This window comes from Ceratina calcarata, unplaced genomic scaffold (assembly GCF_001652005.2).
Source record: "Ceratina calcarata isolate Rehan_Ccalc_2016 unplaced genomic scaffold, ASM165200v1 scaffold232.2, whole genome shotgun sequence".
NCBI classification, from domain to species: domain Eukaryota; kingdom Metazoa; phylum Arthropoda; class Insecta; order Hymenoptera; family Apidae; genus Ceratina; species Ceratina calcarata.
In genome coordinates, this window is record NW_017145072.1 from 93,087 (window position 1) to 106,956 (window position 13,870).

Genomic DNA, 13,870 nt, shown 5'->3' on the forward strand with positions numbered 1-13,870 from the left:
CGTCAGTGATGTTTCAATACCTGTATCAATATAAAATTGTTGTAAAATATAAGAAATTCCTGTTTGCCAATTCCTATACAAATTCCTGAATTACATAAACCTGAAGCAATTCGTAGAAAAATTCCTTGATTGAATTTCACCTAAATAGAAAACATTGAACACTTTTAAGGTTATATTTCAACACGCGTCAAGGAAAATAGGTTAAATTGGTTTCAAACAATAATACCCAATTGCGAACATTGAAATAATTAACTCTATTAAGGATAAACGAACTTATCATCCATGCTAAGGTTTTATTGACTTTACTTGTCAGAATGACAGAAAGCATACATCAGAAATCATTCTTCAAATAAAATGTTTCAAAAATTGCTTACAATTTTCCTTATAAAAACACGAATTTTATATGAGAAATGATCAAATTGATAATTAAATGGACGAAATCAAAACTTTTAACAAATGTTTCACAGTCGATTGAGTTATATTTCCTTCATCCAGAAATAAACGTTTATATAATAATATAGAACAGGAATGTAATTAATAAAATTTAAGTGACTACTTCGAAATTTATTTCTAAGAACGGAGAAGTAATATACTATGTTAACTAAAGCTTGTTACTATATCGTTAAGCACGTTTATCAATATAAGTAACACACTTTTTAGATTGATTACACAATGCAACTAGTGGAAAAATAGAGAAATGAATACTCACAAATTGGAATATATAATAATCCTCAATTACAAATTACATACAAGAGTACTTATAATGGTTCGTGAATTGCTTTCGCAGCGCTATGCAAATGCAGATCAAGCTGTAGATCGGTTACGTACTTGTTGGTACTTGTGTACGAATCAGGCTTGCCAATTATTTAAGTGTAAAAGTAAAAGTTCAGAGATCTCTTTATATTTGGCGGGAATAAAGTAAGTTGCGATATATCGAGAATTACAAAAGAAGATAAAGAATATCTCATAAAATATTATCATTATCATACTAACTGATATCGTTTTTTGACAGAAATTAATAGAGTCATAATTTCGAAATCAGTAAAAAAATGAAAAGCTTATCACTCCTTTTTTTATACAGATTTTTTAAATTGTCATAAACTATTTGTGTGTACTTCATAATGTAATTTAACAAAATTATTGAATTATTAGTAGATTAAAAAAACAAAAGCATTTTAGTACAGAAAAAACAAGATTGTAAAAAGAATACTAATTTATTTAATTATATTACAGATTAGTGAATAATTAAACATTAATTCAATCGCTAGCATTCTCGGCCTGATTATCTTCTTCCCTTCCGCTTTCCGAAGCGCTCGCAGAATTCGACTCCTCATCTGAATCTTTAAGAACCTTCCCTTTAATATTCTTTTTCGGTCTCAGTGTTTCAAAATCTGAACCCTCTTCATCCGATGAATATATATTTGACGCTGAAAATATAAAACATATTTTAAACAGACATTAAAGAAGCCTTTTTATATATTGGAACGAATATAGTTTACCTTTAACTGGAATATTCAATCCTTTCTTATATTTGTTTTTAATTGCTGCGAGGGAAATAGCGCCTTCGTCATCAGAACCATCATCATGGTAGGCATCAGCACTATATCCACCGACAGCTCGTCCAGTAGTACCCCTGCCTGCAGAACTCTTTTTCGTTTTGCTTTGAACTCGTATAGCCATACGTAGTTTTTCCTCTTCTTTCTACAAAAAGAGTATTGTTTATAAACTAATAGTTCAGTTCAAATGTATTATCGTAAATGGAGTTCAATATAACTTACTTTAATCATCTCGTATCTATTCTGATCCGGATTAGTTCCGACTTGTGATAATACTTTTATACCAGACGTCTTCTGTGATCTATCCGCTAAGGACATTGTCATCTTCCTATGTGTGAAAGATTCTGTAGAATGTGGACGGAATGTCAGTTTGGTTCTAAACACGGCCTGACCCTGGAGACCGGTTCCTTGTCGGATATACAAATGATTATGATCTCCTTGAAGCGGTTGTTTATATACATCGAAGATCTCGGAGCCCAGATGTAAGGACATGCTGCCATCAGACCATTTTACAAATCTAGCGTTACTCTCCTTGACGATCTTTCCCTGGTCATCAAATGTTTCCTTCCAACGAAGGGTGTTTTCGACCTTCAGTTTTAATCTAGCTCGACCTTCTTCATCTAACGTTTCTTCCTCATCTATCTCATCTTCGTACGTTTCCGTATCAAACGGACGCGTCTCTACTGAAAGGAAATTCGGAAGTTTTACGAAATGTATTTCGCGTCCTAAATCTGTGCTGATTTTCGGAATCTCAACATCAATCCTTGTCTCTGGTGGGGGTTCAGGCTCTTCTTCTTTCTCCTTATCCACATCCTAAAAATAATGAATTACTAATTCTTGTTTCTCCTTTAAAAAATGGTTCGATCATTGACAATAAAATTATGCGTACATCTTCAATGACTGGCTGACTGGGTCCTTCACCTTCACTTTCAGATCTATCTCTACTTCTGCTTCTGCTTCTACTTTTACTTCTGCTCTTACTCCTACTCCTACTCCTACTCCTGCTCCTGCTCCTGCTTCTGCTCCTACTCTTGCTTTTGCTTCTGCTTCTACTCTTGCTGCGACTCCTTTCTCTTTTCTCGTCCTCTTTATCCTTTTCATCATCTGTGCTGATGTCACTAGCATCTCCGAAGAGAGCGTCCGCAGTTGGAGCTAATGCTTGTTTATCTGCCGACTCACTTTCTGAATCGGAATCTACTAACTGTTTCGCTCTGTTTATTACATCTTCTGTTTCTGACGCAGAGCCACTGTTATCTTCCTTGTGAGTTGGTGAACTTTGCGAGCTGTCGCTATCGTTTGATTTTGGACTACCTGTATGATGAAGATATTTAGTACATTTTTCCAGTTATATTTCACTTGTTTATTCCTGTTTCATTTACCAACCTCTCGTCTTCACAGACTTCTCAGATTTCTCAGTCTTGTCAGATTTGTCAGATTTGTCAGATTTGTCAGATTTGTCAGATTTTTCAGATTTTTCAGACTTTACAGATTCATTGTCATCTTTGTTTTCTTCAGGACTTTCTGCTTTTTGCTCAGGATCAGCAGGTTCACTAGTTACAGAATTAGGCGAATTCACCATTCTGAAAGACGTTATGGAAATAGTAATATTGACGTTAATGGAAATAGTAATATTTTAAATATTATGTATATATACAAACTTTTTAAAATCAAGAACCTTGTAAACGTTGTTCAACAAAACTGGTGGTGAACCGTGACTGTAAACTGTAACCACTATAACCTGAATGGAACGGATGGAACATGTAACCACAACCACAACCAGACCAGGAATGTCTGGCATCCTGCATGTATCCTAACTGCGACTGTGCTGCCGCCTCCAAACCGAATAATTTGAAACGATTTGTAAATGCATGGAAATTATGCTTAAAATTGATACTTTCTCAATATAATTATCCGGATTTGCATGTTATTGTTAAAAAAGTTATTAACGAAATAATAGACCAACGTCGTGTAGACTCAAAATTTCACTGCCTCCGATGAAACTCGTCCGTTCTGAGACACCCTGTACATGTAATAATAAGATGTATACATTTCAATATATAAATTTTCAAAATAATTAGTTATCAACAATTATATTTGTGTACACATTCACGATTTATAAATAATATTCCATAGTATGAGAGCTCAAAAGTATTTAACAAAACAAAAACAGTACAAGGAGTACACACACAGTACACCGAGTACACATTACTACCGGCGAAAGTTCATTCATTCATGTCCCAGTTTACGAATTTCATTAATGAAAATATATTCCACGATACATATCTGTTATTTGAACTTCTTATCCGTTTAACCAATTATCAATAAAATATGTACGTATATGTTCGCGGTCTGTGAGTTCTCAAATGATTCCTGAAATCATGTACTTTCAATGATTTTTGTTACTTGACGTCTCTCTCATGGTTGGATGTTTTGAATTTTTTGAATCTAACCAACGTGCGATTGTAAAAAAATGAAACGTTTGAAGAGCGAATTGATTAATGCCACGATTGAATCTTATTTAAAGCGGCGTCATTACCAGGCAGGTTACGTTCTCGTTTTGTTAGAGAAGCTGTATTATTTACAATTGCATTGTGATCAACAAACGTAACATAACCTTATCATCTTAACATGTCATTTGCAGATCGGTGATGTTTTCTGCAAAGCCAGCCAAATAAATTGTCGAACGAGCGATGAAATGACCCTGAACGCGACCGCTGCCTCTGCCACATCTCAAGACAATTCCATTATTTTTAGTGCCATTAGTATTGATGTTGCCGCTGCAGATCAAGCGTATCAACGGTACATCTGTCAGTCCTTTGATTCTCTTATATTTATATTAATATACTAAATTTATTACATGATTCCTTCAGGTTAAAGATGTGGGTAAATATTGTAGTTGATGATAAATTAAAAATGGAATTGAAAGGGCTTTTATACCCTGTATTTTGTCACTTGTATCTAGAGATGCTACATGTTGGTAACAGGCAAGCAGCTACTCAATTTCTAAAATTACATCAAAATGAGTTCAATAGCGAAACAGAAAAAGACTTCTTAGAAGAGTTGTCGAGTGTGTTTTCAGTTCAAGATATTGAATTAAGACCCTTAGTCAATTCATTCAGAACTAGAAAATACAAAGTAGACATGTCAGACATTGCTCATTTGTGTCTACAACAGTTTCTTTCGAAACATGGTCACATTATATTGATGCAGGTATCTAACGAAGATATATTAAACATTACATAATGATTATTATCCTTCCTTGGTTTCAATTATACTCAATAGCGTACGATCATTCTCATTTTCATTTATCAGATAATCAACACGCACGTGACAATAATTAAAAAAATGGATGTACCTGAAACAGATACAGAAGGATGCGAGGAAACAGGTGCACGTCCTGAGATAGGAATCAATGGTTACGTGGAACAGCCATCGGGTACAGGAACTGATCGTGAGATGAGAGAATTGCAGGAAGCCATAAGATTAATTAGAAATAATGCTCATCAACCTGTGCGAATATTCGCAGTGAATAATGCTGTCGAAAAGTAATTATACAGAGATACAGCTCGTCTCTTCCGAAAGATAACTGATTAAATTTAGTGTTTAATGTCGAATGTTCGTAACTTTACAGTGCGAGTAGCGGTGTAATTCCCCCTAATATGGACAAACTAGCAGTAGGATTTAGTACTACAGAAATTAGGCTATGGGGTATAAATGAAGCAGTATTAATTAAGCCAAAGTACGAGGAGTCTCCCTTCAAGTTTGCCTCTGATATCCCTTTCTTAAACAAATTTTATGAAACTTCAGACCAAATGTATGTCACATTAGTTTAAACTTAAATATAGTTTGGATCAACGAAAATGTGAAATCAATTTTACTTTCTACTTTTAGGACTGAGAACGGGGCAGTGATACTTAGAGGTCATACAGATATTGTGCATGATTTAAGGTTTATTCCAGAATCGGAAATTTTACTTTCCGTCTCTAGTGACAAGGATATGAGAGCGTGGAGGCTTAACGATTATACATGTGCTGCTATTTACAGGTTTGTAAATCATTCGTCACTAAATAGTTAATAAATTATTTATCAATGTGTTATTAAAATGTTAAAAATAAGAGCCTTTTGTCTAAATGAGTAGATTTGGAATTAAGGAAACTATTATAAGTTATGTGGTATTTGTACATTAATGAAATAAGATGCAATTAAGAGTAAGAATAATAGTGAAAACAAGAGTAATAGTGAAAACAATTCTGCAACTGTCGAGATATGATTGCAATAGGCGCGAGCCAACAAACCATTATCATTTATTAGTACTATTATTACTACTATTATTATTACAATGTACTTTGTTACAGTGGTCACAATTATCCTATATGGTGCATGGATCTTAGCGTATTTAATCTATATGTAGCGACTGGTTCTCATGACAGAACTGCTAAATTGTGGTGTTTAGATAGGATATTCCCATTGCGCATATTCGCCGGTCATTTTTTAGATATAAATGTATGTAATTAAAGTTCAAACAATGTTTATTTTAAGAGAACGATGTATGAACGTTATATCGTTTTTCAGTGTGTAAAATTTCATCCAAACGCCCGTTACCTGGCAACCGGGTCCGCTGATAAGACTGTCAGATTATGGGATAAAGACGATGGAAATTTGTTAAGGGTGTACGTCGGACCCCAGTCAACGATTTATAGTTTAGCTTTTAGTCCAGATGGAAAATACCTAGCAGCTGCCGGTAAAACAATTTATCTCAGTACATCTCTCATATTCTATTAATCTTCCGTTTTATTAAGTTATGCAGCGTTGATTGAAATTTCATTTTAGGTGATGACAAATCTATTTCCGTTTGGGATTTAGCAACGAACGCATTATTAACTGAGCTGAAAGGCCACGAGGACACCGTAATGAACTTGGATTGGAGCCTCGATGGCCAATACATCGCTAGCGGGAGTTTGGACGGCACTATTCGTTTATGGCCTACTCAAGATCATATTAAAACTGTTAATAGGTAATAATTTTTAGTTAAAACCATAAAAATCGGCTTCAATTACATTATTTTACAGCAATGCATCAAACCAAGTACCTGAAACAGAATCGCCACAAGTATACTCAACTTGCTGCTCAAGCATTCTATCGTTACGTTATTGTAATAAAAACAATTCTCTCGTGTGTATCGGGACGGTGGACAGTTTGTGAAGTCAAGAAATTAAACACGATATGCTTGAAAATCAGGTCTTTTATTATTACTCTTCACTGTGAACATTATAACACTGGGCCTAATCTTTTTAATACTGCACATCGCAACAGAGAAAACGATGATTTTTTTAATCCTGTTGTCGAAGTCCTTCGATATACTACGTAATAAATGTTGAAGTAATTTGTCTCGCGTAAAATCCAAGAAAGAAGATGAACAGTAACCATAATATCGGCCTCCATGTTCCTATGTTCCGTGTTATTCGAAAAGGCTCTGCTGTACGTATGCTAAAACCAAGAAATTAAATAAATCGAACAAATTTCATTTGGTATACTCAATAAATTTAATATACATTTTTTCTCTTCGGCTTATTATCATTCTCCGTGAAAACATGATTAATTACCATGATATTAACTGTTCCTCAACGACTTTAGTCACATTTGATTCCAGGAAACTATGTTTTTTGGGAATTAAACGATTTTTGTCTTCCATATTATTAGTAGCCTCATAATTAACAAGATTGCTACATTGATCGCTTCTTAGAAGATTGTTATTTTCCTCGATTGAATTCCTCCGCGACTCGATGTGCTCGAAGATGTCGCGTAATTCAACGACGCTATTCGCGCTGCTGGAGTATTAAAACGTCAATGTATTTCTCCTTTTCTTTACACGAGAATCGGGCGTGTTTAGTTTGTAATGGAATAAAAAAAAATAATAGTACAAACTCCGTTCGATTGAATTTTTCATTTTCCCACCTCTGCGTGTCGGAGCAAAGCGACGGCCTCCTGAGAGTAACTCTTCCGGAAACAGAGTTACGTTGCCTAGGAGCTTCCTGAATGTAAAGAAATACGATGTTTTATAAAACGACACATTTATTGACAATTGTTATGTAAAAGTTGTACAACAGAATTTGATGTAATAAAAGATACCTTAATCGAGTCTTGCGAAGTCAAAGGTCGCGAAATCGTTGCGATGCTCGCTCTTCTCCTAGCAATCTGAAAATGAAATTCATCAGAAAAAGGAACGGTATTACATCTTTTTTATAGTTGGAAATAATTATCGAACCATTGTTCGATTACTGGGTAGTCCGTTTCTATATCGTATTTTAGGTAAATCGTCTCCAATTTCTCCGGAATTTTCTTCTATCACAATATTGTTCCTTAACAATATTTGCCTAGAAAAAAAATTTTATGCCACCTAATGTATCATAAAATCTACTGAGAACTGCAGTTAAGCTAATTGTTCCTCATTAAAAAGATTCAAATAAAAATAAGACTTATTCGGAATGAATTACATGGGAAAAAAGAAAAATTCTTACTTCGTTTCCGCAATTTCTGCCGTAAGATTTTCACACCTGGAGCGCAATATTTGCAAATATTTGTCGCTCAGGAAGATTGCCCTGGACATTCTATGCTCTTGGTACACCGCACCGAGCGATTCAGCGGTTGAGGAAATTCGGTGGGCAGACCTGGCTATTACGTCTAATCGGTGACGTACCTTTTCTACTTTGTCTATCGATTCTTGGTCCATACAAAGCGAACACAAGTCCTGTTACGAAATGAAAAAGAATAGTTGAACTTGACATAACTGAATTCGTCGAAATTACGGATATTCATGATGTTTCGATTACTAGCCTTGATACCCTCCTGCACCTTTTGAATCTCGTACATAAAATTTCGTTCGGATTGATCGCGCTGACGAAGGTACAACGCCATTCTCCGTTTAAGGGTGATCCTGTCCGCACTGAGTCCTATTGAAAACGCAATATATTTGCGCTACAATTAAGAAAACACATTATTAAAGAGAATATATTATATTAGGGTGAACCAAAAAGTTCGTGTGTTTTTTTTGTTGTTCTACCCCTGCCTGGTTGTACTACGATTTCCGGCCCACTCTGTATATATCACTTGTATATAAAGTATCTTTAGTGACATTAAAAAATTATACAAACTGGACTAATAAAGAAAACGTTCAAACTTTTGGTTCACCCCAATATTATCTATAACGTTACAGATGGTTGATAATTTATTGACCTCGAGTTCACTTTCCGGTATTGTTTCCCTGGAAAAAGGAAAGATACGAATTAAATAAAAATGTTCAAGTTCTTACTAAAATATTCATTCCAGGAAGTACAACAGGTATAGCAATTAATTAAAAGATAACGTTTTACCTGTACACATTGTCTATATCTTCGGAAGTCGACAGACCCATAGCGTCGAGCCTGGTATCGTTGAAACTGGGAAACGGCGGAAATTGTTCCTGTTCGTTAACCGATACCGCCTCTTTGATGCAAGTACAATGTCGTTTCACGGGACACTGCCGTTCATAATCGCCTTCGGATAACGACCTCCTCGCGATGAAAATTCTCTGCATTGGACAATAACGAATGATTTATATTCCTCGTCTCATGAATGAGCCGAGTGGCTTTTGGATTTAAAAAAAAAAAAATGTGAAATAAGATTCAGGACTGAATTGCCGTGCTCATTTAGGAGAAGGACCACACGTTTTTCAAGAGACACGAATTTTTTAGTCGTTGTCTATAAATATCTCATTACACGATTTGGAAGGAGCGGAAGGCAATTTCGGCAGAAGTATCCGGACAAGCTTCATTTCGAATTTTCCGCAGCATTATATAGTGTTAGAATACCGGACGTTTTGCCGGCTTGGTCTGCGGCGCGCTTTCAGAGCAAATATTATTTTTCCTATCGAGCGGAATAGATCGCCAGATGTAGTGTGCGACCATGTGGCAACAGTTCGGTAACGATTCAAGGTACGTACATATAATATTTAGAATGTCTGGCGATGCCGAAGGTCTGCGATCGCAAATACTTGCGCGGTTTTATCGGTTACTCTTTCTTTTGCAGATTAGATTATTCTAAGACTGGAACCGTTTCCGCGGTAAATAATATTAATATCTGAGACCATTAGATCATTTCAGTGAATAGGGCACTTCCATCTGCGGTTTATCATGGAACGAGATGAATTTAACTTTGGAATTAATGTTTTTCATAAATGCTTTTAAATTGTAACGTAATCGGAATTGTATTCAATTCTTCCGGTACGCAATTGTAGGTCTAATTTGAAAATAAGTTAATAACCATTGGCACCTACTAGGACTGTATAATGGTTTTTAATTTCTCTATAGATGCGTAGTACATGTACGGTATGTCTGGTACATGTTTTACTGCCACAGTTACATTATTTAGCAAAGGAAAAAAAAATACAAAATGTTTTATGTGGGAAACTAATTAAGCACACGTCTTGCAATATACAGTCTGTTGTAACGAACTTCATAAAAAATACAGTTAGTTTAAAAGAATTTTCATAAAATTTTCATAAATAGAAATAAATAAGCGATAAGAAATAAATGAGGTGCAAGCGATATTCACAAACGTGAAAATGCTGATTTAGCTAATTGTAATGTCGACAAAATGATTCTTCATGTCCTACGATATTTTCTTGAAGCATGCATTCGAAATATAAAAATATGCATACGTTCCGATTATTCATGACTGTTGATAATGAGGTCATAATATTTTTATTACAAACCTCATTAATACTTGTCCATATATACTAGTGCAAATTATTTGATCTTTAATGTAGCTGATAGAATTAATAACGAGGCGGAATATAACAGTTGATTATCTCGTCTAGACAAAATTCATTTCAAAATTGCTTCATACAATTAAAGATACACATAAAAATTACATCAAACATTAAATCTGTAATGATGAAATATGATTCTATTTATGAATATGCAACACATCTGTTTTATTAATCATTACTACTTTACGATAGAGGCGCGTGATCTTCAACTTCTGACTTTCGTAACACGTTGGTAAGAGAATCATTTGAATTTCGCCAAGTGATGAAGTGGCAGGTGTATTTTGACATTAAACCGCAGGGACATGAAGGAATGGCATTAGGTACATACAGAAGAATGAACATTATTTTAAAAAGATTACCAACTTGTCGCTTCTCTCTGGTTGAGCAAAATTCCATTATTTTCTCTTGCTGGTCCCCCGAATCCGGTTTCCTTTGGGGTTCGCCGGTGAAGGAAGAGAACGAGGAGGATGGACTGTTGCTCTTCGATTTGACGATCCTCGCCTCGGCCCGCGTGGTTATCCTCGGCCGGAGCCTCCGTCCGGCCGACTCGTCCTCGCTGTCGGAACCAATCGAGCTATCCTCGTGACTCGACATTTCGCCGTCGACTGATGTATATTTCTCGAGACGAGCTGCTCTCGACGCGTTCACAAACGAGCGGGGATACACGGTATCTTTGATCTTAACCAGATCTGCGAATGAAGGGAGGATAGATCTTCAATAATATACATTTTATTGTATTTTTAGTATTTCTATTTCCATTAAATTCTTTCGGGGCGTGCGTCGCACAACCGATTTACCGGGACATGCGGGCGACGAGTATCGCGAACGAGTCGGGCGTGCGGCGTCGTTCGGTGAATTTCCACGATGAAAATTAATCGTCGCATCGGGGATGGCGCGATCCACCGTTTCGCTGTTCGCGGTCGTTTTATCGGCGAACGATCGGCTGCTGACGTTGGTCAAGTCCGGCGACGAATTCACTTGCAGCGAATCGTTCGCGAGTCTTTCGTCGTTGGCCTAATATCGAAAAAAACAATCGTTAAAAACGGGATTATTATTTTTAACTCTTAACGGATGAGTTCTAACTTTAGACCGTCGTAGCTGCCTGATAAACCGTGTCATTTTTATGGGTGTTCCTCTTGCGGTGTGTATATGAGAAATAAGAGGTCGTTAGGGAATTGGGTCAAGTTTTCGTTCTGTCTTAAGCCCGCAAATCTTAGTATAAGACTACAGGCTAATTTTGATTAAATTTTAACAAATAACTTTAACAAATTAATTTAATAATTTATAATTAAATATAATTCGTATTTATGTTGTTACAGGATGTTCAGTAACTGGTGGTATAAACGAGAAAGGAGTGATTCTATATCGAGGGATAAGATGAAAATGTAGGATGAAGCTTTTTCGTATGTGGCTTTGTTTTCGAGAAAATCGATTTTAAATATTAAGTAGGTACATGTAAGCTTGACTACGTCTTAGCCTAAGACGTCTCGGTATAACTCACTCCTCAGGCTTAGAGTTAGTGTCTATTTTACTGGGTGGTTAAGAATGAAACAGAATATTTAATCTGTTCGATGAATTTCATTATTACAGGAATTGTTCGAAGTGTTGTCAACTTAGACGTGGATTGGCTCTATAAACTATCTAAATGTACTCTGCTGTTTTAATTAATTAAATGCGAAATTAATTCTTTCCTGGAAAGTCCACTAGTAAACTCCTAAAAATAAATATACAAAATCATCACTGTTCCGGTCGTACCATCAGTTACCACCCTGTACATTACTTGCGGTTAGTTAAATTATTTAAAATTGCCATCGATTCCAATTCTGAGAACGCCGCCCGCGCAAGATTACTTTCAATGAATCCGAAATAAGATTTCATTCCTAAAATATTTTCAATGCCGTAGGTCCGTCAAATTCTACGAAATTAATTCAGGACCCGCGACTGTATCAAAGACGCGCCTCGCCGCGAAAACAGCCAGCTTAGGTAAATACCGTTCCAGAAAAAGCTCCACTGGCTCCGTTAAGAGTTAATAGAACGATTCTGTCACGAGAAGTGTCACCGATGTGCAGCTTACTTTATACTGGCGACATCCATTGTTATTCAATAGACAATATTTGCCAGTCGAGGTGTCAGTGATTGTTGCGTAATTATCGACGACCGTGTCCTCTCTCACCTGAGGCAGCTTCAATCTGGCGGATGGAGGCAACTGCGAAGTAGCTTTCGGAGCAGGATTCTCGTCGCTCCGAGGAACTTCCTCGATGAAACAATCCAGCGACGAGCCGCTCAAGAACTTCCCACTCTCGATCAACGTCCGGTAAGTATTGACGAGGCCTCTTTTGTGTAAGTCCGTTTGTTGATCATGGATCTCGTCGTTCCTCGTATTCTCCCGCGGCCGTTCGATCCGGACCGACGGGCTGCTGGACGTTCGCCGAAAGTCGAGCGTCTCCCTCTCGCTCTCTTGGCCGATCTGCTCGATCACGTCGAACGATCGATAAAACACAGACAGCTTCCGTTTAGGCACTCTCGACTCGCAGTCGGCCACTTTTAAGTACATCGGTAGTTTCCGGTCCGCGTTTAATTCTGGCGAACGCGACCTGTTCCGATGGACACCTTTCGTGGATTCATCCATTCGACAATTCTTAGTTTCTAAGTTTTTAGATTTCTTTCTGTTTATTCGACTTTTTTTTTACCTATTCGAATTACAAAGAAAACCTTGAGACGACTTTACATTGTCCTCGTTAAATCTAGAACTACGTGAGCGAGATTGAGGATGAGAATCGGAGTGCGTCAAACCCGTTGATGCGATGATGTACGAATTTCAAGTTCACCGAACACCCACGGAAAAGTTGTAACGCGCTAAGGAGATTATTACGTAACAGTGAGACGCATCGACGCTGGGCGAGTAACGGCGCGAGCGACCCGCGTGTCAAATGAACTGGAACGTTTTAATTAACGGGGACGGTACGGGACCGCGCGATTCATTTCTCTCCGAGAGACAAACAATCTGCATATGAATGCGTATATGAGGACTACCCGTTAATTAAAACTCCGTCACCGATTTACCCAATTTAGCGCGGCGATCATATCATTGAAGCAATAAATTGGCTTGTCCTTGCTATGCTGTATCGTAGAAACGGTTGACGGCAAGCGTTAAGCATTCACATGTGTTCCGAACTTATGCGCGGCTGTGGTTACTTATTAACTGAAATGTAACCTGTTCGACACTCGCGAGTTCTAATTATGACTACAAATAAACATCGTGCAACTGTTTGCACGCGTGCAGCGCATAATTTATTCTACCACCGAGCTGGCTGATACGGAGTTCGCTAATTACACCTTACGAGGCGAAATTTCGTTTGCAAAATATATTGCGTGATTTTTATATGTCATATTATTCTCATGCCAGAAACGAATCCTCAAAAATGGGAAACGCGATTCAATAGTTACTAATTTAAGACACCGGATTTTATTCATTTATTGGAAAATTGTATTGGCAGTCAATATGAAG

General features: G+C 36.9%; 3 protein-coding genes across 14 annotated transcripts in view; 1 reads left to right on the forward strand and 2 right to left on the reverse strand.

Annotated features, from left to right (window-relative positions):
- Positions 1-1,195: 1,195 nt before the first annotated feature.
- Positions 1,196-3,369, reverse strand: Atu (Another transcription unit). 2 transcript variants are annotated; one of them, XM_026811652.1, is made up of 6 exons: positions 3,215-3,369; positions 2,940-3,136; positions 2,446-2,867; positions 1,779-2,369; positions 1,500-1,701; positions 1,196-1,427 (listed from the first exon to the last, which is right to left on the reverse strand). In XM_026811652.1, exons 1-6 carry the CDS (start codon positions 3,352-3,354, stop codon positions 1,258-1,260), a joined length of 1,722 nt encoding a protein of 573 aa, XP_026667453.1. In that variant the 5' UTR covers positions 3,355-3,369; the 3' UTR covers positions 1,196-1,257. The 2 variants fall into 2 exon arrangements, with proteins under 2 accessions (XP_026667453.1, XP_017876158.1); XM_018020669.2 differs by having other exon boundaries at positions 3,232-3,323.
- Positions 3,370-3,676: 307 nt separating this feature from the next.
- Positions 3,677-7,114, forward strand: wda (will decrease acetylation). Of its 4 annotated transcripts, none has more exons than XM_018020666.2 (10): positions 3,677-4,095; positions 4,198-4,355; positions 4,427-4,766; positions 4,869-5,101; positions 5,188-5,370; positions 5,448-5,600; positions 5,912-6,059; positions 6,129-6,297; positions 6,387-6,570; positions 6,626-7,114. In XM_018020666.2, the coding sequence occupies exons 1-10, from the start codon at positions 4,027-4,029 to the stop codon at positions 6,756-6,758; spliced, it is 1,770 nt and encodes a 589-aa protein (XP_017876155.1). In that variant the 5' UTR covers positions 3,677-4,026; the 3' UTR covers positions 6,759-7,114. The 4 variants fall into 4 exon arrangements, with proteins under 4 accessions (XP_017876155.1, XP_017876156.1, XP_017876157.1 ...); XM_018020667.2 differs by having other exon boundaries at positions 4,034-4,099; XM_018020668.2 differs by lacking the exon at positions 3,677-4,095 and having other exon boundaries at positions 4,273-4,355; positions 4,427-4,435; positions 4,519-4,766.
- Positions 6,781-13,870, reverse strand: part of LOC108622639 (uncharacterized) — a 9,461-nt gene continuing 2,371 nt past the window's right edge. The window contains exons 2-13 of one of the 8 annotated variants that reach the window (XM_026811648.1): positions 12,437-12,956; positions 11,160-11,376; positions 10,726-11,051; positions 8,927-9,123; positions 8,790-8,817; positions 8,391-8,531; positions 8,075-8,304; positions 7,822-7,930; positions 7,686-7,751; positions 7,482-7,588; positions 7,160-7,384; positions 6,781-7,043 (exon numbers count right to left, since the gene is read on the reverse strand). In XM_026811648.1, coding sequence (XP_026667449.1) covers positions 6,917-7,043; positions 7,160-7,384; positions 7,482-7,588; positions 7,686-7,751; positions 7,822-7,930; positions 8,075-8,304; positions 8,391-8,531; positions 8,790-8,817; positions 8,927-9,123; positions 10,726-11,051; positions 11,160-11,376; positions 12,437-12,916 — 2,253 coding nt within the window. In that variant the 5' untranslated portion in view covers positions 12,917-12,956 and the 3' untranslated portion in view covers positions 6,781-6,916. Of the gene's footprint in view, positions 7,044-7,159; positions 7,589-7,685; positions 7,752-7,821; positions 7,931-8,074; positions 8,305-8,390; positions 8,532-8,789; positions 8,818-8,926; positions 9,124-10,725; positions 11,052-11,159; positions 11,377-12,436; positions 13,075-13,870 lie in introns of those variants that run through there. The other 7 variants (XM_018020665.2, XM_018020664.2, XM_018020662.2 and 4 more) reach the window with 7 other exon arrangements.

Coding starts and splice junctions, on each gene's coding strand:
- wda (XM_018020666.2), top strand. CDS start 4,027: ATGAAACGTTTGAAGAGCGAATTGATTAATGCCACGATTGAATCTTAT. Junction 5,601..5,911: donor ACATGTGCTGCTATTTACAG/GTTTGTAAATCA, acceptor ACTTTGTTACAG/TGGTCACAATTATCCTATAT. Junction 6,571..6,625: donor CATATTAAAACTGTTAATAG/GTAATAATTTTT, acceptor ATTATTTTACAG/CAATGCATCAAACCAAGTAC.
- Atu (XM_026811652.1), bottom strand. CDS start 3,354: ATGCCAGACATTCCTGGTCTGGTTGTGGTTGTGGTTACATGTTCCATC. Junction 2,868..2,939: donor GAAGTCTGTGAAGACGAGAG/GTTGGTAAATGA, acceptor TTCATCATACAG/GTAGTCCAAAATCAAACGAT. Junction 1,428..1,499: donor ATTGAATATTCCAGTTAAAG/GTAAACTATATT, acceptor TTATATTTTCAG/CGTCAAATATATATTCATCG.